This window comes from Eurytemora carolleeae, unplaced genomic scaffold (assembly GCF_000591075.1).
Source record: "Eurytemora carolleeae unplaced genomic scaffold, Eaff_2.0 scaffold904, whole genome shotgun sequence".
NCBI classification, from domain to species: Eukaryota; Metazoa; Arthropoda; class Copepoda; order Calanoida; family Temoridae; genus Eurytemora; species Eurytemora carolleeae.
The window spans coordinates 55529-82471 of record NW_019396809.1 but is presented as its reverse complement, the minus strand read 5'-3'; the positions used below and the strand labels follow the sequence as shown (position 1 = coordinate 82471).

The 26943-nt window shown below is 30.6% G+C and overlaps 2 protein-coding genes across 2 annotated transcripts in view; both read left to right on the top strand.

Annotated features, from left to right (window-relative positions):
* Positions 1-3499: 3499 nt before the first annotated feature.
* LOC111708909 (tetraspanin-2A) lies at positions 3500-21751 on the top strand. Its single transcript, XM_023482415.1, has 10 exons — positions 3500-3589; positions 6291-6359; positions 9489-9568; positions 10144-10220; positions 12770-12887; positions 14444-14501; positions 16473-16553; positions 18002-18078; positions 18154-18191; positions 21707-21751. Exons 1-10 carry the CDS (start codon positions 3549-3551, stop codon positions 21749-21751), a joined length of 684 nt encoding a protein of 227 aa, XP_023338183.1. The 5' UTR covers positions 3500-3548.
* A 1299-nt stretch (positions 21752-23050) lies between these two features.
* The window catches only part of LOC111708914 (uncharacterized), a 23996-nt gene continuing 20103 nt past the window's right edge, over positions 23051-26943 (top strand). Inside the window, exons 1-7 of the mRNA XM_023482419.1 lie at positions 23051-23104; positions 23574-23631; positions 24125-24199; positions 24405-24463; positions 25252-25291; positions 25516-25573; positions 25780-25940. Coding sequence (XP_023338187.1) covers positions 25852-25940 — 89 coding nt within the window. The 5' untranslated portion in view covers positions 23051-23104; positions 23574-23631; positions 24125-24199; ... (2 more) ...; positions 25516-25573; positions 25780-25851. The remainder of the gene's footprint in view (positions 23105-23573; positions 23632-24124; positions 24200-24404; positions 24464-25251; positions 25292-25515; positions 25574-25779; positions 25941-26943) is intronic.

The window sequence follows — 26943 nt, the reverse complement described above, 5'->3', positions numbered from 1 at the left end:
TTAGATGAACAAAAGATCAAAATCAAACATTGAATGTGAGAATAAATATTTAGTTATTTCTGTTTGAGTGGGATTTTCAAACATTGGTAATTTGATCTTTTTACACAAAAGAATATTTTTTATATTATTTCTCTATGGTTAATTGAACTGTGGAATAATTTTTTAGAAACCCACCTTTTGTAGAGTGGTTAGAACCGTGTTGTTTTAAAGGGACCGTTCACTTATTTGGGTAATTTCAGGGTAAACTAAACAGCCTATTCGCTCTTGATTGGTAATAGTCTTACTTTTCAAAGACAACTGTGGCCGGAGAAAAAGCCGATTTTTCGTTCAGAATTTAAGCGGAAAGGGACGGTCCTTTTCTATAGACACTATTTGATGTTTTTTTCAGTAACAACAGCCCAATAACATTTAAATTCATTATATTTGAATGTCATTATGTGTTCGTTATTATTATGTACTAAGATATGAAAACTTTTGATATTTGAGTTAGCAAGAAATTTACATTTTTCGTATTAAAACATGTAAAATGTGTATACAAAGACGACGTCTCTACGACAATCAATTAATCATTACTCGTATTTAGGTTCGTAGATTTTGTAAATTTTTTCCCGCATGTGCACAACTTTTCATTTGTCATGCCGCGTTCAATTCAGCTTTTTACACAGGCAATACACAATTTTGAATGCGATAAAATAGTGTTATTTTAGAAATAGAAAGTTAAAAAACAACAAAAATTAAAAAAAATAATGACATTTACAATTAACGATTAGATACTACAGTTTAATTTTATATTCGAAATTTATTTTGATCCACAACATACTGAAAAAAAACATCATCTATAGATACTAGATAGGGACCGTCCCTTTGCGCTCGAATTCTGAACGAAAAATCGGCTTTTTCTCCGGCCACAGTTATCTTTGAAAAGTAAGACTATTGCCAATCAAGAGCGAATAGGCTGTTTAGTTTACCCTGAAATTACCCAAATAAGTGAACTGTCCCTTTAAAAGAATTCTGAATTTTAGGAATAGAGACATTACACGTCCGGGTTTTCTTTCATTTTGTTCTTTCATTGTTAGTGAACGACCCATTTCGTTCGTTTTTTTTTTCAATCGTAAAAAATGATTTGTTCGTTCTACAAATTGAAGGTTACTTGAAATGTTGAGGCTACAGACTTCAAACAAGCACAGAATTATGAAGTATTTCCCTACTAATGGTGGATTATGAAAATTTAAAAAATGAGAAAGTTAACCATTGCAAAATTTGAGTAAAATTTTCTTTCTCAAAATATTCGCACTAAATTGTTGCCAATTCTAGATTCAAGATGAGGATATATAGACATTCGAGGAAATTGGAATAATTGGCAAAATTGGAAAATTATCCATTTTTCAGAGAATTCTCCATATTGGAATTGGAATTGGTGTGCTGTTTTAAAAAGACCGTAAGCGTAATTTTGAAGAGACACTTTAAGCAACGCCCGATTCACAACGGTACCCTTGATAATATTGTATGGTGGAAGGTTGAACCAAACCAGACCAGATTAGAAATAAACGATGGAGACCACTGTTTCAGTAAATTTATTTGACATTTCTATGATGTCCTCATTAGTACTAAAGGTTGGGGAGACACTGGTCAACTTAAAAATTATAAACATTTATCTGATCAATAATGTGGAAGATATAGTCGTTTTTCTAGACTTAAAAGTAATTAATTCTGACAATTCATATAAAGTAGAGCAGACAAAGCTTTTCAATGCTACCATTTTGAATCGAGCTTTGGCATGTTGACCAGAAGGGTCATTTGAAATTACTTTTACAGTTCCTTTAATTTTGTTAAAAACTTAATTTTTTTTCTCGAATTTTACCATTTATTTATAAAAAATAAGTGTTGCAGAGTGTTCGAGAGGAACAATACAGCAGTTGATGTGGATTGTGGATCCATGTGCAATGTGTAGGGATGGATCGTTTCCACTTTTTTGAAAAACAATCTTTTCGTTTTAAAAACGACGAAGAAAAAACGAAACACGATATAATCTTTTTTTAAAACGATTTTTTTTAAATTATTGTTTTTAAAAACGATTGCTTAAAAAAGATTACCGTTTTCTGAAACGATTGTTTTTCGTTTTCTAAAACGATTGTTTTTCGTTTTCTAAAACGATTGTTTTTCGTTTTCTAAAACGATTGTTTTTCGTTTTCTAAAACGATTGTTTTTCGTTTTCTAAAGCGATTGTTTTTCGTTTTTTAAAACTATCGTTTTTAAAGAGATCGTTTTTTAAAAATTATTGTTTTTGAAGACAAACCTTTGTTAACGATCTTTAACGACCGTTTAAAGAGAGATTACATTTTTTGGTCGGAAAATTCGAGGTCAGAAAACATTCAGGTTATTTGTCTCGATAAAAAAATTGAGACAACATACAAAAGACAATCAGCTCTATCAGTAAATGGAAATATTTTCTTCTACTGAATCTATAGTGCAGTATGCACCGTGAGAACATGTTTTTAAAAGGATGTTATTGTTTATTTGTAAACACTTCTTATCTATGAGTTTGTTAGTCACCTTCAGTTATACACTATGCACAGTAAAAGATATATCATAATAGTGATAATTATAAATTTAAAGTTAGATTTACAGAGTATCTCAGAAAGAATGTGTTTAAACCGCTAAAAAGTGCTAAAAAGTACTCCTTTTAGATATGATGCCAGTAAATTGGGAGGGAGGGGGATGGGTTGTCGATGAAAAATGTTGCTATAAAATGCCGTTTTAACTGCATTAATAGTAAATATTTGAAAATGTGCTCTTTTCCCGAAGATTTGTAATACCTTTTTCACCTACTAAACGTGTATTTGTTTAAAACAAAAACAAAAATATTTGTTTGACCCTTTATTAGGCATTTTTTATCCACTCTCCGTAGCACCCAAACTATTAAAGTTATCGGTCTAATTTCTTTTTCTTTGAGCTGGCCATGAAAAATTGGGCTATGCATTTCAACCCTATACCTATTCTCTAAGGTCTTTTTCTAGGGGGGGGGGCGCTAAACGCCTACCCAGGCTCTAAATTCAGACCCCCCAGCCTTTATAGGGTTAAACCTTCAAGATCCTAATATTCGAAAATGTGATCGTTCCCTTTTTATTTTTATTTCCTATTTCATCCACTAAACGTCGTTTACATATACTAATGTATTTTAGAAGCAAAATTACTCAAAAAAAAGGGAAAAGGGGATGGTCGTTTTGCTCTAAAATGCCGCTTTAACCTTTAAAATGTACTCGAAATGTATTTGGTCCTTTTTCAAAAGTGTTCAAAAAAAGGTTCAAACATAATTTTAAGTAAAATTCCGCAATTTTGTCTTTAAAAATGTGCATTGTATTTCATTTTGTTGTAGAAAGGCATTGAGTTGTAGGTTTTTTGTTTTCCCCAAGAATCAAGAAAAAAGTATCGAATAATTTACATTTTATTCCTGCATTGTTTATACAAATAAACATGATGTGACAATATTTTCAGATTAGTTTGTTCTAATGATGAATTAATGTTTGCAGAATCATTTAACAATAAACATGAAAGAAGGCGAAATTAGTCACTCCGCAGTTCGGAATTGGTAAGAGGAATTAAATATTGAAAAACTCCATAAATAAAAATGGCGTAATAGAAAAATTTAAATTTCATATCATCCTTCTTTATTCTTTATTCTGAACCTGTTGAACCAACTCTTTTATATTTTAAACTTTAAATAATCGAACTCTAACAAAATTGAAAGTTTGAAATAGATAAGGTCCACCACATCAGGTTACATTCCTAAGTATTAGAAAGAATGGCCAAATGACTCAAATTTTGAGTGGGTTTCACGCCTTTAATTTGGAGCTATTTTCGCGAGATTTCGACCCCTTCTCTTTTTTCTTATTGTGATACAAATCTATAACATTTCATACATTTTTGGAAAGCCCTTGGGCTCTACTTCAATAATTTGCTAAATAAATGGCAAATTTGCAAAAATCCAAATATTTATTTCGAAATCTAATTATTAAGCAAAAAAAGTGCAAAAAATTGCGCAAATTGCAACAAACAATACATTTTTGAAAAGCCCTTGGATCCAGCGAATTCAAATGAGGAAACCATTTGTGCAAATTCCCATAAAAGGCGCCTGTGCAAAAATCTGTGAAAAATTTCTTTGCACAAATTGTGCAATCTGTTTGCTTTTGTTAAAGGCAGTCCAAAGAGCTGTAAAATGTTAAAATCCAAATACTGGAAGTAGGTCTAATTTTTGAAGTTTTTCTGGTTAAACTTTGGATCCAGATTGTAATTGAGATTAACTTTCTGAACAGAAAATAAAAATTTGACAAAAAAAATTTTTCCCTGATTTTTAAGATTAATTTCAACGATTTCTTAGGTTAAAAAACTTTTGCGCCTTAAAAATCTACTATGCAAGACAAAAAATTATTTTGTTGTACAAATTGCGACAAATGACAAGAAAGATTTCCCGCCAAAAGAAAATCAGAAAAGAGTGGTCATTGTATCTTAACCCTAGACAGGCTGGGGGGGGGGGGGCGTTTGGCGCTCCCTGTAGTTTTTTTGTTCTAGCCCTCTCATTTTTAACACTATCATCGTGACATTTTGTGACTTTTAATTAATAGTAATTAAAAGAATTTCTAAAGACCATAGAAACAAAGGAGCAGGGTTTATTAGGTTCCATCAATATATACCTATAGAACCCAAGAAGTGAGATGTACAGGTTGTAAAGGAATATGAACCTGTATGTAAAGAACCCAAGATATAGGATATATTGGTTGGATATATGTTATTATATATATAAATGTATAAATATAAATATCGGTAAAAATACAATACATTCGGAAAGTTTTCATTTCATCCCTTTTTAAGGGCAAAAATGTGATCTACGACCATAATTAAGTGACATTACACACCCCACATGTAAAAAAGAATAAAGTTGAGAAATAAAAATACAAAATTCCGCCAAAAATGCAAATTTCAGATTTTAATGGTTTCCAAAAACTTATTTTAGGTCTAAATCAATATTCCAATTTTAATGCAAAATCTAAGAAGATTATTTTAAAATAAATATTTCTAGCATTTTTTGTTCGTGCTTTATAGATTTTCAATGCTCAAAAGTTTTTTAATCTAAGAAATCAATGAAAAAATTTGTTAAAAATCCGGGAAACATATTTTTCAGTTCATTAAATTAATCACAATTGTGATCTGAATCCAAAACTTCAAAAATGAAGATAGGAACTCAAATTCAATTTGCAAGGGGAAAATGGCGGGAACCACAAGAAGGAAAAATAAACTAAAAATCTAATTTATCTAACAAATTATCCACCATAATACAAGATCAAATTGTACTTAACCCTATCCCTGCTGGGGTACTTGAAAACCAGGATATGCTGGGGGGTCAATTTGCCCCCCCCCCCTCTAAATCCCATGTTTGATGTCCAAATATGACAAATTATACATCATTGGAAAGCTCTTGTGCTTTACTTTTAGAATCTGCAAAAAATTTGCAAATTTGCAAAAATTGAATTTTATCGCAAAATCCAGTTATATCGTAAAATTGTTTGTAAAAAATTTGTCCAAAAAATGAAAAATTATACATGTTTGAAAAGCCCTTGACCATGCCATTTCAAATATGCAAAAAGTTTTGCAAAATTTTAAATAACCTGATTTTTAATCAAGAAAAACTAAAAATGTGCAAATTTTCTTTTGAAAGGTTGTTTGCAAAATATTTGTAATTTTTTTTTCGCAAAACTTGTGCAATCCGTTTTCTTATGTCATAGGCTTTCCAAAAAGCTAAATTTTCTCAAAGTCTGACAAGTGAAAGTGGGTCAAAACAAAGATTTAGTTTGTTACAGGAAAAAGCAGTCATTCTGGCAGTGCGCCTGAGGACTCAGGCAGTTAGTATTAAAGCCTGGTGTTAGGCCTAAAGGGAGGGCTTTGGGTAATGGGTATGTAGGAAACGTCAGAAAATTTCAACAGCCTCAGACCAATACTTTTTGAGTTATGTAAAAAAAAAAACTACAGAGGGGGGTCAAATTGACCCCCTTCCAGCAGGAATAGGGTTAAAATCAGGAGAAAATGAGGAAAATGTGGAAAAATGTTGTTGTATTTGTAATTTTTTACATTTTGAAAATACATTCCTAGAGTTAATCACTAATCTAACTTTCGTGCAAAATATGGCGAAAATGAAAGCGTTAATTACCACTTGAAAATGTGCCCATGTGTTCTTTTAGAGTTAGTGCCGGGTGATAAGTTTGTTTATGATTTTTTTAAATCTTTAAATACTTTAGGTATTTTGGGCTCAGAGTGTTTCAGCTGCTCTACAATGTTATTGTTATAGTTGTACTTATCTGGCTAAGGTATAATTTGTTTTTCTTATATGGGTGATCTTTATAGTGTATACTTATCCTGCTAAGGTTACCTTTAAAATTTACCTATCCGGGTAAATGGAAATTTTATAATTGCACTTATCTAAGGTAATCTTTAAAGTTGTCTTTATCTGAGTGAAGGTGATTCATATATTGTACTTATCTTGCTCAGGTATAGTTTTTTAGCATTAAATGGCTAACAAATATGTATTTATATAGAGCTACAGTCATAACGGCCATAACAAGAAAAATAAGTACTTTGAGAATCCTAAAACACGATCTTAATATCTTCCAAGTTCCGCCCACAAGCTTTAGCAAATGTTAGGTACTCTCTTAACAGAACAAAGTAATAAAGTCAGTCAAAATTTCACCTATATACGCCGCTAAGAAATCATAATCGATGTTTTTGATATTGTATTTAACCCTAAAAGGGTTGGGAAAAGGATCGTTTGCCCCCCCCCCCTCCCGTTTTCATGGGCCTGCACTATCATTTGGGACTCTTTCATCGTGAAATTTTTTGATTTTCAAGAATAAGTAAATTCAAGAATTTCTTTGTAAATTTTTCTATTATATGTGAAGGTTAGGTTACAGTAACCTAACTAAATTTGCTTTGCTCTTATATAGACTATACAAAATTGCTTTGCTTTGATAAATTTAAACCAGATTTCCTTTGCCCTGATGTAAACTAAACCAAATTTTCTTTGTTCTGAAATTAACTAAACTAAATTTGCTTTGCTCTTATATAGACTAAACAAGATTTTCTTTGCTCTGATATAAATTAAACCATATTTTCTTTGCTCTGATATAAACTAAACTAGAATTGCTGCACTCTGAACTAGATTTGCTTTGCTCTGATATTAACTAAACCAGATTTACTTTACTCTGATATAAACTGAACGAGAATTGCTTTGCCCTGCTATAATAAACCAGATTTGCTTTGCTTGGATAAATTGAACCAGATTTGCTTTGATCTGTTATAAATTAAACCAGATTTCTGAGTTTTAATATTTACTAACTAAATTTGATTTGCTCTTATATAGACTAAACAAGATTTGCTTTGCTCTGCTGTAAACTTAACCAGATTTTTGTTGTTCTGATATTTACTAAACTAATTAGCTTTGGTTTTTTTATAGGTTAAACAAGATTTACTTTGCTCTGATATAAACTAAGCCAGATTTGCTTTACCCTGATAAAAACTAAACAAGATTTGCTTTGCATTGATATAAACTAAACCAGATTTTCTTTGTTCTGATATTTACTAAACTAAATTTGCTTTTCTCTTATATAAACTAAACAAGATTTGCTTTGCATTGATATAAACTAAACCAGATTTTCTTTGTTCTGATATTTACTAAACTAAATTTGCTTTTCTCTTATATAAACTAAACAAGATTTACTTTGCATTGATATAAACTAAACCAGATTTACTTTGTTCTGATAGAAACTAAACCAGATTTACTTTGTTCTGATATTTACTAAACTAAATTTGCTTTGCTCTTATCTAGACTAAACAAGATTTGCTTTGCTCTGATTTAAGTTAAACCAGATTTTATTTTCTCTGATATTAACTAAACCATATTTGCTTTGCTCTGATCTGAACTAAACTAGATTTGCTTTCCTCTGATATAATTTAAATCAGATTTGCTTTGCTCTGATAAAATAAACAAGATTTTTTTTGCTCTGATATAAATTTAATTCGAATTATTTTACTCTGATGATATAAACTAAAATAGAATTGCTATTCTCTGATTTAGCAAAGCCAGATTTTCGTTTCTTTCATATAATTAGTTTATATGTTATTATATAAACAGAACCAGATTTGCTCTAATATGAACTATATTTTCTTTGCTCTTACGTATACTAAACAAGATTATCTTTGCTCTTTATTTAATTAAACCAGATAAGCTTTGCTCTAATATAAACTAAACTAAATTGGATGTGCTCTTATATATGACGTAAACCAGATCTGTTTTGCTCTGATAAAGAATAAGCTAGATTTTTCGTGATATATATTTGCTTTGCTCAGCAATGTGAAATGATATTACATCTGTGAGCTGATTAAAAGTTTGACAAACAGTGTCAGAAGTTCATGATTTCAGCAACACAGTGCATTATTGATTACATAGTTACACTACTGCACAATATCCTTATTATACAACTCTATAGGATCATTCGTAATGCATAGTTAATTAGCTTTTTAAAAAGTTTATTAGCAGTTTTTTATTATGAATTCAGTTTGGCACTTTCAACAAATAAGGTAGATATTTTTGGATTTTCATTATTTTCCTTGAGAATTTTTTTATTTAAAAAAGTGTAAAACTGAAACCAATAAAACTAGATTAAAGGGAAAAAAGAAAAAAAAATCTATTAAAATGATTTTTTCCCGAATATGCGTTTTCAAAATCAGATATTTCCTAAATGTCAATTTTCTAGTTCAAATCCGGATGACACAAAAAAGATTTAGAAATGGTTTTGGTGTTTGTTTTTAAACTTTCAGCGTGAAGGCATCTGCAGCGGTTTTATGGGTGTATTAAATGAAAAACAAAATTAAAGCAATGAAATTAAAGTCATGAACTATGACTTCATTTTCTTTAGAATCATGTTCAGTAGATTATCAATAACACAATATCCAATCTCCTGTTATCTTAAGATCTCTGGTTTGGTTTCCAATAGGAATTATAAAATATATTTATTAGAGTGGAGAGAAAATGGTTTTCAAAGTTAAGGCTCACTGACTTTTAACGTAACCATGGTCCAATCAGAGGTTTGGTCCATCACCATCACCGAATTTTAATTCAATTTAAAAGTATTTGAATTATCCAATCAGATTGGACATGGTTGTAGCGCGCATATCATTACACATGTATATTTTCTCGCTATATTCATTTATGAGAATCAATATGTACTTTACTAATTACGGAATAGTTTCGTATTACGTAATTTCGCGCAATTACACCTTAATTACGCGAAACTAGACTTTCTTTCGTATACGTAATTAACACGTATTTCGCGTAATGCTTCTCCGTAAGTGAAAGAAAGTATTACGCGTAATTACGCGTAACGTAATTACGACTGGAAACCCTAGCGTCCATGACCCCTAATTTTGCTTGATATATTAAGGCTTGATTGGGGAATTACCAACTGGGTGTACACTGCTCAATTCACAAACTTCTGGAGCGGGATTTACATATTTTTTGCCGGTAGGTCTTAATTAATTTTAAAATTTTTCTTCTTTTAAATCTTAAATTTTTCTAGTTTTAAAATTCCACACAATTTATACATTATAAAACAAAAAAATAAAGGTTTAGTGTAAAAAAAGAATAATTTATTTCTTTTTAAATCTTTTTTATTTTTAACAAAAAGTAATTGATTCTTTGCCACAACTTCTGATTTTCTAATCCCTATATCTTAGCAACCTTATGTAGTTAACCTTAGATATTTCTAACTATGATGTCTATTAGATCAACAAATTTAAGTTTAAAGTATATTTGTTTATCACTATCAGGTTTCAGAGAAAAAGGATTATAGAACATTCCTTTGTATGAGAACTAATATAAAAAAAGATAATAATATAATTGGAAAAGGTTCATTAAAACCATTTTAAACGTAACTCAAATTGATTCTATTAGCAGTGGGCTGACCCAATTTACAACGGTAATCTTAAAAGCTTTTTTTTTGTAACAGTACCAAAAAATATCCTTGGGTTTCTCTTCGAACAATAATTGTAAATCTGACAATGGCATGCTATATTCAATTTAATATTTAATATTTGTAGGCAGCTGCATTGGTACGGTAGAAAGCATTGTGGGGTTCTGTGCTCTCATAAATCTCAGCATTAGACTTATTATAGTGGTAAGAAGTTAGGAATTCGATTTCAACATTTTAACCTAAATATACCTGTATACATAAAGTAGTAATCTCTGTTAGTTTGTATAAAATATTTCAGACTGGGGCGGTAGAAGTAATTTATTTTTTTCCCTCCCTTTCTCTTACTGCATGAATTATCAAATAATTGTTGTAAAAAGCCACAGTTAGAAATAATCAATTTTAAATGGAAAAACATGGTATTACCAAAACATCATTTTAAAATCAAAGAGAATCAAAGATCAATGAAAATTTTACATTAATTATTTAGACAGGGTCGTATTTGAAGTGTCGCAATTCCTTGGCCTTTGGTTAAATATTTTTATTTTGTAAACCTAGACATTTCCAATTTTAAGATACATTGAGCTTTTTCTAGTTTAACCTTGAAAAGGGTAATAGGCAAAATATTGAAAGATTTGTGCATGAGAGCAAACACTCTTAAAATAACGAGTATAGTCTCTTTAATCATTTTCTAATCTTTATCCTTATTCTAATCCTAATCATAAATATTCTAATATTCTAATCCTAATCATAAATATTCTAATATTCTAATCCTAATCATAAATATTCTAATATTCTAATCCTTATCATAAATATTCTAATATTCTAATCCTAATCATAAATATTCTAATATTCTAATCCTAATCATAAATATTCTAATATTCTAATCCTAATCATTAATATTCTAATATTCTAATCCTTATCATAAATATTCTAATATTCTAATCCTAATCATAAATATTCTAATATTCTAATCCTTATTGTTAAACATTGTATTCATTGTGTATTCCGCCCCCATTGAGTATTCCTGAGTAGTTTCAATAGGTTAAATATTTGAATACTAACTATTTAACTAATTTAACACATTCTCACAATCAATCACATTTTATTTTTCGTGATTAAAAATAAATTCATTAAACACAATTTTAATGAATAGCACATTGCAAATCCATCCAAACGAATAATTTGTATAAATGCTTTTATCCTTGCAGCCTGATGGTGAACTCCTTTAATATTTAAAACATAGACTATATTTGCTGACTTGTGTACGATCTATATTATATTTTTGAACACCTAACTTTGAAAATTATTGGCAGTATGGTTATTGATCGAGTTTATAAACTTTAAATTTGATGATATCTCATTCTAACAGAAAACTCTAACTTATCTCAGATCCTATCCACTGGAAACTCCGGTTTATTTCAAGTACCGCGTCAACTTTGAACATGATAGAGCAATCTGTACATCACTGGTACACATACATAGAATAAAAGCCACAACGGGACAAGGATTTAATGCAAGGAAAGTTATTTCAGAGGTGTACGCATCTTTTGTACTGCAGTGTACTGTCAATGGGCGGTAATGTAAACACAAGACGGATGTTGAAGCCTGAAAAATCAATGAAATATTCTGGTCTAGAAAACTGTTATGTGAATTATCAAAATTATTAAAATCTAATGCTTTTAACCTCCTCGGATACTAAAAGAACACTGATGCATCTATTCTTGTTTACAAATTCCGTCCAGAGAGAACTGGTTTTAATATGTACGCAGAGTATACGCAACTGCAATTAACTTTCCTTGCATTACAACCTTGCAGCGGGACATCTTTTTTTACGTTTCGCTAAAATGATGTAAATTGCACTTTATATTGAATCTTATATTTAGGATAAAACTATTTTAACTATAGTAACATGCAAATATTGTGTATTTATAAATATGTATTGTAACTTTTTACAGCTTTATATTGAATCTTATATTTAAAATAAAACTATTTTAACTATAGTAACATGCAAATATTGTGTATTTATAAATATGTATTGTAACTTTTTACAGCTTTATATTGAATCTTATATTTAAAATAAAACTATTTTAACTATAGTAACATGCAAATATTGTGTATTTATAAATATGTATTGTAACTATGTACAGCTTTATATTGAATCTTATATTTAAAATAAAACTATTTTAACTATAGTTACATGCAAATATTGTGGATTTATAAATATGTATTGTAACTGTGTACAGCTTTTCTCATACTTCTAGGGGAGCTTGTTCAGCACAGTTTCGTTCGGATGATTAAATGATGATTTAATGTTTGAAAACATAAGATTTAAACAAAAATAAGTTAGATAAATGTTGAGCCTTTTAAAAACAACATCATTGCCTTTTATAAATTAAAGGGGCTGTAAGCGTAAATATTCACAATTCACAATGGTACCTTTAAAGCTTTGTTCGAACTTGTATGAATCAGTTAAAAATGTTTAAAACTTTAGAAACAAATTATTTTAATTTGACACAGTTTTTTTATCAATTTCTTGAGACAGGAACATCAGATAGAACTCAGAAGGGTTTCGATCAACTCCTAAGTGAATTAGGTTTTAGCCTATACCCCTTTTCATTCTTCCTTTACAGTCCATTTATGTCAGAATTTTGTTATCCGTGTTAAAGCTTGTAATATATAGAAATTTCTTGCATTTTTTAGAATTGTGAGAAATTTGCCGCACATATATAATATTAAAAAATCCAACTATATAGGACCAAGTATCCGGGCTGACCAGCCTACTGCTTCAGCTGGTTGGATTGACCTGTATGCTGACGGATAGCCTCGGGAAACCAGTTGGATGGATACAGGATCTTATTAGAGATCTTATTGGTAAAGTAATTAATTAATTGCATCATATTTTGTATGATATGTTTAAAATAAAAAATCCTCGCAAAAATATTACAACCCATTATTTATCATTAGTTTTAAAATCTTGAACAATCTATTCTTACACTATCCAGATGTGTAAATTCCCTTTAAAGGCGTCTGTGCCAAATTCAAAGCAAATTTTTTTTGCAAAAATTGTGCAATTTTGGCACAAAGGCTTTCCAAAGAGATATAATCCTTAAAAATCTAATGACTAGAAATAGGTCTAAATATATCAGACCAATACTTTTTGAGATTTTTTAATCTATAAAAAACACTAGGGGGGCCGGGGGGGAGGGGTCTTTAGGCCCCGTAGGCATAGGATTTCAATGTAGATCTCGGGCAGTAGGTATAAAAGTCCAAGTGTTGGCTCATGCAGTAAGGTAAAAAATATGAGCAGTATCAGATCAATACTTTTTAAGAAAATCTTAAAAATCTTGTAAGTAAGAATGTGCAAGTCACTTTTGCAGAGAAACCACAAACCACAAATTAAAAAAAATAAAATCATGAATATCTAATTCATACTTGATCAGACAAAGCTTTCAAGGTTACCGTTTGAAATATGGCATTGTTATCTTTGCATGGAGGGTCACTTGAAATTACACTTACAGTCTCTTTACGAGTTTAAAGGGAGTGTTCGCGAAAAATGAAAGGGGGTATAGGCTTAATGCGATAAAAAAGCGCTTTTGATCGCTACTAATCTTACTTCTATCTGTTGCGTCTATAAGGAGAAAATTGTTAAAAACAACTCATATCGAATAACGTAGCATCCACCCAAATTTAGAAAATTGCAATCTATGAATAAAATCGAAAAAAAATCGATTTCTTATCAACAAATCATTTAGCTATTACAACCTTTAGTCATCGATTATTTTTCGATGCATTGGCATATAGTTGATATTTCATAATATTTTGTATTTGTTTTATGCACTTAAAACGCCGATTAGTTTGTCCGCCAGGTGTCTCTGCTCTCGATGCTCTTAATGATTCCACGTGGCAGAGACACCTACCGGAAAAAATCGTTGTTTAAAGTGCATTGTTTATAAAAGAAGTAAAATATATTATATAAAATTAACATACAAATGTCACGAAAAATAATCGATGACCATAGGTTGTGATATCTGAATGATTTGTTTGAAATTAAATAGATTTTTTTTTTACGATCTGAGTTGTATATAACAACGTTCTCAATTTGGGTGGATGCTATGTTATTCAGCATAAGTCGTTTTTAGCAATTTTCTCCTTATAGACGCAACAAAAGATTAGTAGCGATTAAAAGCGCTTATTCTTCGTCGTAAGCCTATACCCCCTTTCATTTTTCTCGAACACTCCCTTTAACCTAGTTTGAAACAAAGTCCGAAATTAGAACACTTTTTATTCATTAAATAATGGAATTTCTCCACCAGAAGTTTCCTGGTTATAAGGGATTTAGATACTATTAAATTCTATAGAAAATACTGTTTAATTAAAATGTATTCAAACTCTGGTTTAAACTTTGTTATAAAACTATTTTGTTTCAGACCCGGCACAGATGAACAATATCATGGCCACAGAAAACTTTCTTCATAACCTTTACAGGTATTCAATTTAATTTTTCCCTTATGCTTTTTTTCTGGTAACAATGTTAAGCGGCCATTTTTCTTCAAATATAAATTAAACATTTTGCGCATTTTTTTGTTTGCATTTACGGATTAAAAAAAATTTTAAATTTCAAGAGTTTTTTAATTTTAACCAATTTTCCTTGACGGGTATGCTGGATTCACAACAGAACCATTAAACCTTCTTCTGATCAATAATGTAAAAGATAAAGTAATATGTTCTTGCTTATAAAGATTCTGTTAATTTCTTCATTTAATTTAAAGAAAGAAAGGCGCAAGTCCCTTTTGTAGAGAAACCCAAATAAAAACAATCATTAAAAAAAAACATGGATATCTAATTTATACTTGATCTGACAATGCTTTAAAGGGTAACGCTGTGAATCTAATATGCCACTCACCATTGGAGGGTCAGGCACTTGCAATTAAGTATACAGCCCCTTTAAATAAAATTTCAAAAATCTTTAGACTTGAAATAATTTAGCCAACTTGTTGAATACTAGAATATTATGGATTTCTAAATATGTAACCTTGTAAGGATAATAAGTCGTATAAAAAATGTCACATAAATTTTAAAGTGCCATGGATTTTATTATATTTTAAATAAAATCAAATTGACCGAAACAGATTTTAAAAAGTTTAAAAATTTCAATTCAATATATTTTATATTTGCTGAGTAAAATTTCTGAATATTGAAGAAAAATATCGATTCTATGGAATTCAATAATTTTTGCGCGCCACCTCTTTTTAATTTATTGTGAATTTAGAAGAGAAATCAAAATAGTGTGGATATTTAACTAAAATAAATACATTGAATATCAGGATTTAAAAAAACGCCATAAAAAAAATAACACTTTAAACTGCAGTAAATCTTTAAATCCGGAGCTAAGAAATAATTTGGATGGAAAAGTCAAACCAAAGGGGAAAGAAAATATGTCTTGTCACAATAGTTGGTGTATGATTTTCACAGTTCCAAATCCATTTTTCTATTATGGTAATTTACCAACAAAGTTTTACTTATATCGGAACTTTTTTAAGATAATAAGTTTTTAAGCAACGCCTGAACTTGATGTTTTAGTGTCTGTTCCGAAAAGAAACCAGCTGGTTCATTGGACCAAGAACATATATTTTATGAGTTCTAATTGGTCACAATTTTTCACAATTTAAAGTGATATTTGTAAAATGACAAAAGATATTGGCTAATGCATTTTACGAAAAGTATGACAATACAAAATTATATGTGCATTCACTAAAATGAAGAAAAGAATCTGATTAATCCCTACAAAATTCAAATTTCTCATCTTTGCAACTAGATGGTGTAAACTTTTGATGATTAAAAATTGGCTCTTTGAAATAGCAGAATTCCAAGTTTGAAAGCGTTTGAAATATCAAAAGTATACTTACACGGATACAAAATGATGGACACAGATAAAAGGATCAGGATACGAAAATTAGAGTTCGAGGCGTGTAATCAGTTCCTAAGCCTTGTATTTGTAAGCTTAATCATTTCATGTTTAACTGGAAGACCAATTCAATTTTCAATACAAGGTTTACTTTAAACGTCTTTTGTCTCTGCTCTGGACGTTACAGAGGTCCCACATCGGCCAAAGAAATCCTTGTCGTATATTAAAAGAATAAAAAGATTATGAAATATCAACTTTATAGGAATGTATCGAATTGTATTTGACATTTACAGGATTTAATATTTGAATGATTAGTTTTAAATTTAATTGAATTATTAACAATCAGAATGAAATATTGCAACTTCGCGCATTTGTATGGATCCTACGTTCTTCTGTTTAAGTAGAAATAAGAATAATAGCGATTACCATCGATTTCGATTCGACGTTAGCCCATACTCCCTTTCATGTTTAGAGAACACTCCCTTTAAATAATAAATATAATCTTATTTAGAACCATGTTTTCTTCATAGAAAAACCAACTTGTTATTCAGGATTGTTGAATGCTGTGGTGCCCGGGGCCCTGATGATTATCTAATGTATGACAGATCTCCACCAAATGCTTGCATTGATCGGTAAATATAAAATTACCCAATTATTATAAAAATAAAGTTTAAACTTTGGTAATTTTTTAAGGTGCAGTTACAAGTATTATAATTGTGACAAACACCTTTTTTGAACCTTCAGAGTTTTGGAAAAAGAATGCAATAATTATTAACTGGAGGGTCTAGGGGGTCCAAATCTATATATGGGGGGGGGGGGCGTCCGAAGACCCCCTTTGTAAAATAGTAAAGGTATAGGGTTACAATGTGTATTTGTGGTCAATTTTTCAAATCTAGCTTATTGAAAGAAAATTATAACTCTAATTTTAATAGTTCAGCTTCAATTGAAATTAATGATATACAAATTTAAATCAAAATTTGAGTTTAGGGTTTACAGCGAAAAGAGTAAATCGTTTCGCCAAAAAATCGCAATTTTCGCGAAAACCAAAATTTTTCCCGAAAAATTCGCTCGCGAAAAATGCAAAATTTTTTGAATATTTCGATTTAATTTATTTTGCGGAAATGTTGAAAGATAAAAAGGCAAAAAGTTTGGGGGGAAAAATGCGAAAAAATTACGGAAAAGAAATTATTAATTATGGTATCATAAAACTACTCAGAGCTGAGATATCCACAAGCTTTCTTTCACAATTAATTGTTGCAGTTATGGTTTTCGTGGATTTTTTTGGCAAAATTATTTTTTGGCGAAATATTGCATCGTTTTCGCATTTTTTGCTTTATTCGTTTTCGCGAAAAAATGCGAAATTTCTCGAAAAAGTTTTCGAAATACGAACGAAAATTTTCGCATTTTTTGGCGTAAGTGTGCGTGCGCTGGAAACCCTAATTGAGTCTAACATATGTCGTCCAATTTCACAGATTTTGGGCAATAAAAGTGTTAGAATAAAGAAAAGAATGGATGAAAAATGTATCACACAATTACATTCTTTTTGAAAAACTTGGAAAAGTTTACTAGAATACAAAAGAAGCAATTTTATGTGTGTTTGATTTTTTTTCCAAGCGAATATTTTTACTAGTAGCTTGAAAATTATATTATTATATACGTTAAATGACTTTGTGTACAGTGCAAAATCGTTGTTCTCGTGTTCATTGTGATTTAAAGGTCCAACGCTCTTATGCAAAAAACTATGAGAATTTTACCAACTACTCCTTAAAAACCATAGCTAAAACCATTGGAGCGGTAAAATCTAAGCCCAAGGCGTTGCGACACTTCAAAGTCGACCCTGTCTTAAAATTGATGATACTGTTTATAAGCAGGCTGAATTTATGTGTATTCATTGAACAAACTAAACCATACAACCATTCTTTAAGAACTGATGAGGATATAAAAATATATCGAAATTTCGATTCCCATGAGTTTTTCTATTTGCTATAAGATTAAAAAGCTTTTTTGCCAATACGGGCATTTTACAGTAGAATCATAACTTCCACAGCTTTTTTGGTCTTTACTGTAATGGTATTTTTAGGTATCATGCAGGAGGAATATTTTTTAAACAAGGATGCGGAGTCGGGTTTTCTACTTACCTAAAGGAATGGAGTGCAGGTATGCGAAAACCGTCCAAAATTCTAGGTTTTATAAAAAATAACTATTTTTTTGTTTAAATAAAACATAATCTAGGTTTAGGAGCAACAGTTCTAGTTGGACTTATTGTTCAGGTAACATTTTAGGTTTAACCCTATCACCATGGGGGGGGGTCTGTTGTTTTTTCTCCATAACTTAAGAACAGCATTTTTAGAATCTAGAACGTTCAAACTTCTTCCCTTGATCAGCTTAATAGTTGTGAAAAAATGTTGTTAAAAGAAGGCAACCCCCCCCCCCCGCCCCCCCGCCCCATCTATGATTAGATAAAACTCATCACTTATAAATCTTTTTTATTTTAAAATCATTTCCCCTCCTTTATTAAGAGCTGGTTTATTTGTGGGACCTGCATTAAAGAAATAAATGGGATGGATTTAAAAAAAAAACAATAGTTATAAACCCTAGAAATCTTAAATCAATGCTAAGTTATTTTAGTAATTAATAATTGAAATTAAGTCGGTGTTCTAGGATTTAAAACAGACAGGTTTGAAAACTGAACTAAATCCCCCCCCTGACAAAATTCCACAGTTGCGCTTGATATCACTTGAATAATATGACTACACTTGACTAAACCTCAGTAGCTTTATTAAGTGGTGGTAAATAAATGTATTTGTATGTATGAATATTATATTGATAAGTGGAATATCATGTTCTACTCTTATATAAAGTAATAGTATAATAATACAATACAGTCGAATAAAAGTAATACAATTCTCTTAATTCAGAAACGAGAAGGAGGGGAGGGGGGGGGGATGCCTACTAGGGTAAAATAAAATTAGGTCCAGTGGGATCCATACAACTGTAGAATAGGAAGACGACATTAAGACATCAATGGGGCTTTGTAGTGTTATACGGTGTGCTTATACAGTATACAATGTAAAAGTGCTGTGTTTCCTGTTTATTGGACTATTTAAAACGTTAATTGAGTCTAAAAGTCGTCTTCATATTGTACAGTTGCATTGGTCTCTGAGTGGTTGCGTGATTTTACTTTCGGGTTTGGGCTTTCACTCGTTTAAGTCTTCTTTTTAATATCTACACTCTTTAAAATCTATCAAGAAATTATGACAGTAAATATCATTGCTGGACAAACGTCTGGACCAAATAAGCTTGTTTTGAATTTACGCACTCTCTAGTTTGAATTTACGCACTATCTAGTTTTGAATTTATGCACTCTCTAGTTTTGAATTTACGCACTCTCTAGTTTTGAATTTACGCACTTTCTAGTTTTGAATTTACGCACTCTCTAGTTTTGAATTTATGCACTCTCTAGTTTTGAATTTATACACTCTCTAGTTTTGAATTTACGCACTCTCTAGTTTTGAATTTACGCACTCTCTAGTTTTGAATTTACACATTCTCTAGTTTTTAATTTACGCACTCTCTAGTTTTGAATTTACACATTCTCTAGTTTTGAATTTACACATTCTCTAGTTTTGAATTTACGGACTCTCTAGTTTTGAATTTACGCACTCTCTAGTTTTGAATTTATGCACTTTCTAGTTTTGAATTTACACATTCTCTAGTTTTGAATTTACACATTCTCTAGTTTTGAATTTACGCACTCTCTAGTTTTGAATTTACGCACTCTCTAGTTTTGAATTTACACATTTTCTAGTTTTGAATTTACGCACTCTCTAGTTTGAATTTACGCACTTTCTAGTTTTGAATTTACACATTCTCTAGTTTTGAATTTACGCACTCTCTAGTTTTGAATTTACACATTCTCTAGTTTTGAATTTACGCACTCTCTAGTTTTGAATTTACACACTCTCTAATTTTGAATTTACGCACTCTCTAGTTTTGAATTTACGCACTTTCTAGTTTTGAATTTACACATTCTCTAGTTTTTAATTTACGCACTCTCTAGTTTTGAATTTACGCATTTTCTAGTTTTGAATTTACAAATTCTCTAGTTTTGAATTTACACACTTTCTAGTTTTGTATTTACGCACCCTCTAGTTTTAAATTAACGCACTCTCTAGTTTTGAATTTACGCACTCTCTAGTTTTGAATTTACACACTCTCTAGTTTTGAATTTACGCACTCTCTAGTTTTGAATTTACGCACTCTCTAGTTTGAATTTACGCACTCTTTAATTTTGAATTTACGCACTCTCTATTTTGAATTTACGCACTTTCTTGTTTTGAATTTACGCACTCTCTTGTTTTGAATTAACGAACTCTCTAAAATTGTAATATATTTTTTTTTTGGTTCAAACCTGGTTCAAACCTGAAAACTTCTTTGTCTTTGTTGCTTGAGATAAATTTTATGCAAAAATACAAACTATATGAATTTTATTCACAAACATAGAAACCATTTTGTATTTCATGAATAATTTCTTTATACAATTGAATTTTACAATACACATGTAAAATAAATAAACTTTTATTTTATTAAAATTACAGACTTATTTCTTACCTGAGATACCGGTTCAATCCTAAAATTAATTTTTATCTAATGTTTCCCATTAAATAGGACATTGTTGCATAATTCGAACCAACCTTGTTTTAACTTTCTGGTTGCGTCTTAACCGATCAGAGTCCACGAACGTGCTTGTTGACTACTCAGAACCAATATGAAAAGCTCTCGACCATGTCATTTCAAATATGCAAAAATATTTGGCAAATTTTAAATAACCTGATTTTTTAATTAAGAAAAACCAGGAATGTTTAAGTTGTATGTAAATGAACAAATTTCTTTGCAATCAATTTAATTCAAAGACATTGCTAATAAGCAAATTCGTTGGTTTCATTATACTGTAGGCTTTTAAAAAAGCTAAAAATTATCAAAATCTGACAACTGAAAGTGGGTCAAAACAAAGAGTTAGTTTGTTATAGGAAAAAGTAGTCATTCAGGCAGTGTGCCTGAGGACTCAAGCAGTTAGTATAAAGGCCCGGTTATAGGTCTAGAGGGAAGGCTATGGGTATTTATGAAAAGCCAGAAAATGTCAACAGCCTCAGACCAGAACTTTTTGATTTATTTAAAAAAAAACTATTTGAAAACTAAAAAAAAATAAAATCAGATTTTTTTCGTTATTATTGTAAAACAAAAAATTTTCACAATGAATTTATTGGTAAATATGAAACAAAATATCCCCCTTTAATCCTTTTCTATTAAGAGGATTGTGGAAAATTTGATTTAATTTCAAATCTTTGTACTCCATTTCAAACTCTATATTTAGAGCATGATGCGACATAACCAAGAAAATATTATTTCTTTTATTTGCTACCAACGATTGTATATAGATTCCAAAGACGGTAGAATAGTATTAGGAATTTTTCCGAATAGTGGAGCGTACGCATCTGTACATTTTTATATATCGTCATTGGCTGCAGTATTGGTTTTGAATTCAAACAATCAGCATTAAACTCTAGCTATGAAATAAATTAATCATTGTATGTGCTAAAATGGTGGGAAAATAACGACACGGCTATAAACTTTTAAATTTGTTTTAATCAGTTATAGGATGCTCCCCTGCCAAAAAAAAGCTAAAAATGTGATTTGTATGAAAAATACCACATATTTTAAAACAAAATTTGTTAAAGAGACGTCATTAAGTATAGTTTTGTAATAGTCTAAAGCAGCATTTTAGGCCAGTAACGTGAGCAAGGCCCGGAAAACCCTTGGTTTAAAGTAGCCAAATTTTTTAAACCAATTACATTGCAATCTGTTTTAAGATAAAGTTAATCTAAAAAGAAAATAAGGTTATGAATTTCTAACGGCAAATTACGTAAAAACGGAAGTTTTCTGTGATCGAAATCTTTTTAAATTATAGAAAAGACGACATTCTATGGGTTTTTTATAATATTGAACCCAATTGAGGCGTCTGGTTTTGCGTATAAATCCCAATGCCTCCTCTTTATATTACAAAGCTCTTTGAAAGATTCCAAATGAACATCTCTAGGCGAAATGTAAACTTTGTTTAAAGTTTAACGAAAAACAAACGTTGTTTTTTTTGTTAAGGCTAAATAAATAGTTAATATATTGTGTTGCCTTTACCTGGATTTTAGATACTCTTTTGCAGTTGAAATTGCAATTTAAAACAGTATGGAGTAGTGCAGTACACGGAGATAGTAGGATACATATTTTGTACTATAATTTTCTTTTCAAAAATATTTAAACCTACACAATTTTTTAATTTATTTAGATTTTTGCTTTTTGTGTAGATTAATTTAATATTGCAAACAAAGCAAAAACTATTTTGCCAATAAAGGAATTGAGTCTTTGCCACAAACTCTGGTTTTTAAATCCCTATATCTTAACAACCCAATGTTGCAGACCTTAGATATTTCAAACTTTGACTTCTGTTATATAAAATAATGAAAGTTTGAAATATCTAAGGTTTACATAATTTGGTTCAAGATATATAGGGATTGGAAAATTGGGATTTGTTGCAAAGACTCAATTCCTTTCTATAGAGTAATATGTTCCTAAACATCTAATTAGTTTACTGTAGAATTTTCGATACATTTTTCCTCGTCGTTATTTAATTATTTTAAAAAATCGATTCTCAAAACGTAACCAACCAAATGGATGATTTTGAACGTAGACTTTGCCCTCAAACTCAGTAATTATAAAACGTTTTAAATGTCTCAAATGGATCCTAAAAACTTCTCCACAATAATACATTCTCAGTTCAATTACCATATATTGCCGGCCACTCCCTTTAATTAAATTTCAAGTGATACTTCATGTATAGAGAGGGGTAAGTCAGATACACAATGGTACCCATAAAAGCTTTCTTAGATAAAAAAAAATTAATTTCAAAAATTAATTATTTTCAATTGCATTGCTTCGGCTTCGTCCACCAAAGTTACTTGCGCGCGTATTTCTGTTGTGAATCGGGCATTGTACTCTTTAAAAGAAGGTTACGAGAAACAGTTCCTTTAAATTTGAAATTACGAGCACAGTCTCTTTAAAGTGTATTTCTAGGTCGGATTACTTCAAGATTACGATAGAAAACCACTTCCAGCCGAACCAACAGAACCAGGTATAAAACTATATTAAACTATCACATGATGAACCAGATTGTTGCATGATCCAAACCAACAGAACCAGGTATAAAATTATATAAAACTATCACATAATGAACCAGATTGTTGCATGATCCGAACCAACAGAACCAGGTATAAAACTATATAAAACTATCACATGATGAACCGGATTGTTGCATGATCCGAACCAACAGAGCCAGGTATAAAACTATATAAAACTATCACATGATGAACCGGATTGTTGCAGGATCCGCACCAGTGCTGGTATTGATTGTTCCAGTGTTTCCTTGTACCAGCACGTCAAGTGTAACCAGCGTGTGATGGACATAACGCGTTTTGTGCACATTTTTTGCGCGTTTTATGTTCCTAGGTGTGTGCACACTGCCTGGATGGTTTTTAGAATGAGCCTGATAACTTGACTCCAGCTCTAATTATAATTAACAAAAATTGTTGAACTCTATCTAGTCCGATTCGGAGAAGCTGATGAACTAGGAAAACAAAGAATACAAAACTTAAAAAACAGGTTATTTACCTATTTCTTAAATAATCTATATATATATATAACGTCAAAACGGCTAATCAAATAACATAAACGTCAAAACAGCAAATCAACTCACAGAAACGTCAAAGTGGGTAATTAACTCACATAAACGTTAAAACGGCTAATCATTTAACGTTAAACGTCAACACGGTTAATAAACTCACATAAATGTCAACACAGCTAATCAACTCACATAAACGTTAAAACAACTAATCAACTCACATAAACGTCAAAACGGCTAATTAACTTTCATAAACGTCAAAACGGCTAATTAACTCACAAAAACGTCAAAACGGCTAATTAACTCACATAAACGTCAAAACGGCTAATTAACTCACATAAACGTCAAAACGGCTAATCAACTAACATAAATCCAGGTTTATGGACAAAATATCGACAATTAGATAAAATAGATAAGATATATTTTTTTAACTGAGTTTTTCGTTTTTTGAATATTTTTTTTTTATATTTTCAGAACTTTTCCCCCTCTTTATGACACCCCCCCAGCTATATTGGAAGAATTGCGCCTTACACAAGGAAATAATTACAGGTTTAAAAATTTTATATTCATTATTGGCATGACTTTGAGCCCTCGTGAATGCGCTTTAGACCCCCAGACTTTTTAGAGTTAATAATATTACTTAGACAGTTAAACTTTTTTTATTGCAAGAGAAGAACTTATATATAAATATAATGCTAATTTTCTTTACAAACTCTAGGAAAAGAAGTATCAATCTTAAAAGTTGTATTTCTAGAAATGAAGAAAATACGTTTTCTAACGCATTCAGAGTACATTCTTCGAGACAAAGTCTAGGTAAATAATCAAAAAAAATAAGTTGATGTCAAACTGTAAGGAAAAAAGTAAAAATATGTTTACGCAACTTGAAAGTTACATTATTTATATTTTAAACAGATAATGACTTTTTATATTTTAAACTTTCCAGCGAAAAGGAAAAATCGTTCCTCAAAAATTTCGCGAACATTTTTCTTACGACCACTGCGCTTCATTTTTGCATTTTGTTCGCTCACAAAGAATGAGAAAATTTGTTTCGCGAAAAAATAATGCGAAAATTTCGCGTAAAAAATGAAAATTATGTAAAAAACACGAAAATTTCGCGAAAAAAAACAGAATTTTTAAAAACAAATGCAAAATTTTAGTGAATAGGTTGAGAAAATTCATCAAAAAATACTAACTTTTGAGAATACAAGACTCATTAACGAAGAGGGATCCGCGAGCCAAATTGATGAATTAACACAAAATAATTGTTGCAGCTATAAAACTCAAAGTTTTCACAAAATTTTCGCATTTCGCGAAAAACATTATTGCGAATTTCGCTTTATTTATTTTCGCGAAATTTTGCAAAAAATTTGAAAAAATGCGACCGAAAATTTTTGCATTTTTCCGCGAAACGTTTCGTTCGCTGGATTCTCTATTTTTAGACCATTTTAATACAGGCGTTACTTAAAATCCAGGGAAAATATACTTTTCTATTTTTTAATTTTTGTCAAATAACGTTTTACGGTTTTTGATTTTTTTTTACTTAAATTTATGAATTACTTTTATTTTTTGCTAAAATTATATTATTTTATATCATTGTTTAGGCGCCCATGATATTGAACACCAAGATGGGGAAGTTTTCAGGGAAATTTTAAACTATTTAATCTAGTTAAATAGTTAATTAGCATCGTGTTACAGTTACCACCATCCGAATAAAACTTGGAAAACTTCCTCTCAAAATTTTATATTAAAAACTTAGATATTAGTAATCTAGAGCCTTTCACAATTCTTCTTTAAAAGAAACTTTAAACTGTATATCTTTCTATCAAATGCTTTCACATTTTTGCGTCAAAAAGTTTGAAATTTAGGGAGAGAGAAACAAGGTTTTCTGAACCTCGGCATAAAGATGATTTATTGAATAGACAGGTAATAAACCCTACCACGATTTTACTCAGGCTCTAAATGCCACACAGGGACACAAGCGTAGCTTATCAATCTAGCTATTATTCAGTCTCTAAATGCCACACAGGGACACAAGCGTAGCTATGAATCAAGGTATTACTTCGGCTAGCCATGGAACAAATTCATTTAGAACCATCATTTCTTTAAATCAAGTTGTTATGATTTATCAGGGAGTAACTGATTTTAGAAGTTCTACGCAGAAGATTCAAGAACAAACTGCCGGGTATTCTACGCAGTATTTGATGCAGGACTCTAAGGTTGAAAGACCCAGCTATAATTCTAAACAGGAAACAGCAGGACAAGGTGTTGGCTTTTCTACACAAATACCCAGGTACTGATCAACCCTATTAATATTGAGCAGCTGCTATCAGAAAAATCTGGAAAATAAGACTCACGACTAAGCTGTCATTTATACTAATTTAAGACTCGAGCTTAGGGATTTTAGTTGGAACTAATGTTTCCAAGAGTTGGGTTTCTTAAACCGGTTTAATATTTGAGCCGGGAGTAAGAGCTGTCAATCATGTGATACAAACTGTCGTCAGCTAATTCTTAATTCGGGCCTAAGAATAAGCAATAAATTCGACTCCATCTTATATAGACCTTGTAGAGGGTGAAAATAATGTATTCTTGTTCTATATTATATACCCTGGAAATATAGCTTTATTGAAAAATAAAGCATTGATTCACAATTTTCATTGAATATGGAGCCCTGTATGTATAAAGTGCCTTATTTTTCACAATAGCTTTATGTCAGATAAATAGAAGGTAGTTAAAACAGTAAAATTTTAAATTTTAAAGTTTGAAATTGAAAAAATTCTTGAGTAAATGTTGATATTAAGATTTTAAAAAGTTGGTTGTAGTGGTGGTAGTAAGGGTAATTGGAAATTGAAAAAAAAATTTCTTAGAGAATTTTTATTTTTGATATCCCACTACCCCCGCTACCACCGACTTCTTGAAATCTTAATATCAACATTATGGTGTCCAACTGTCCACGAATTTAGGGCTTACTGTTTATTTGCATCCTGATGGTGTAAACCCATCACAATTCAAACTTTGAATATTTGATATAAAGCAGCATAAAAATCTACTATACATGAGGTTTCAAAGCTGAACATTAATTCTTAAGGCTCACAGCCAAAACAAAATATGGTCAGCCGGGTCAATAAAGCGGTCCAACATTATTGTACCGGCTCAAAACCAGCCAGGTCAATAAAGAGGTCCAATATTATTGTACCGGCTCAAAACCAGTCGGGTCAATAAAGCGGTCAAACATTATTGTACCGGCTCAAAACCAGTCGGGTCAATAAAGCGGTCCAAGATTATTGTACCGACTC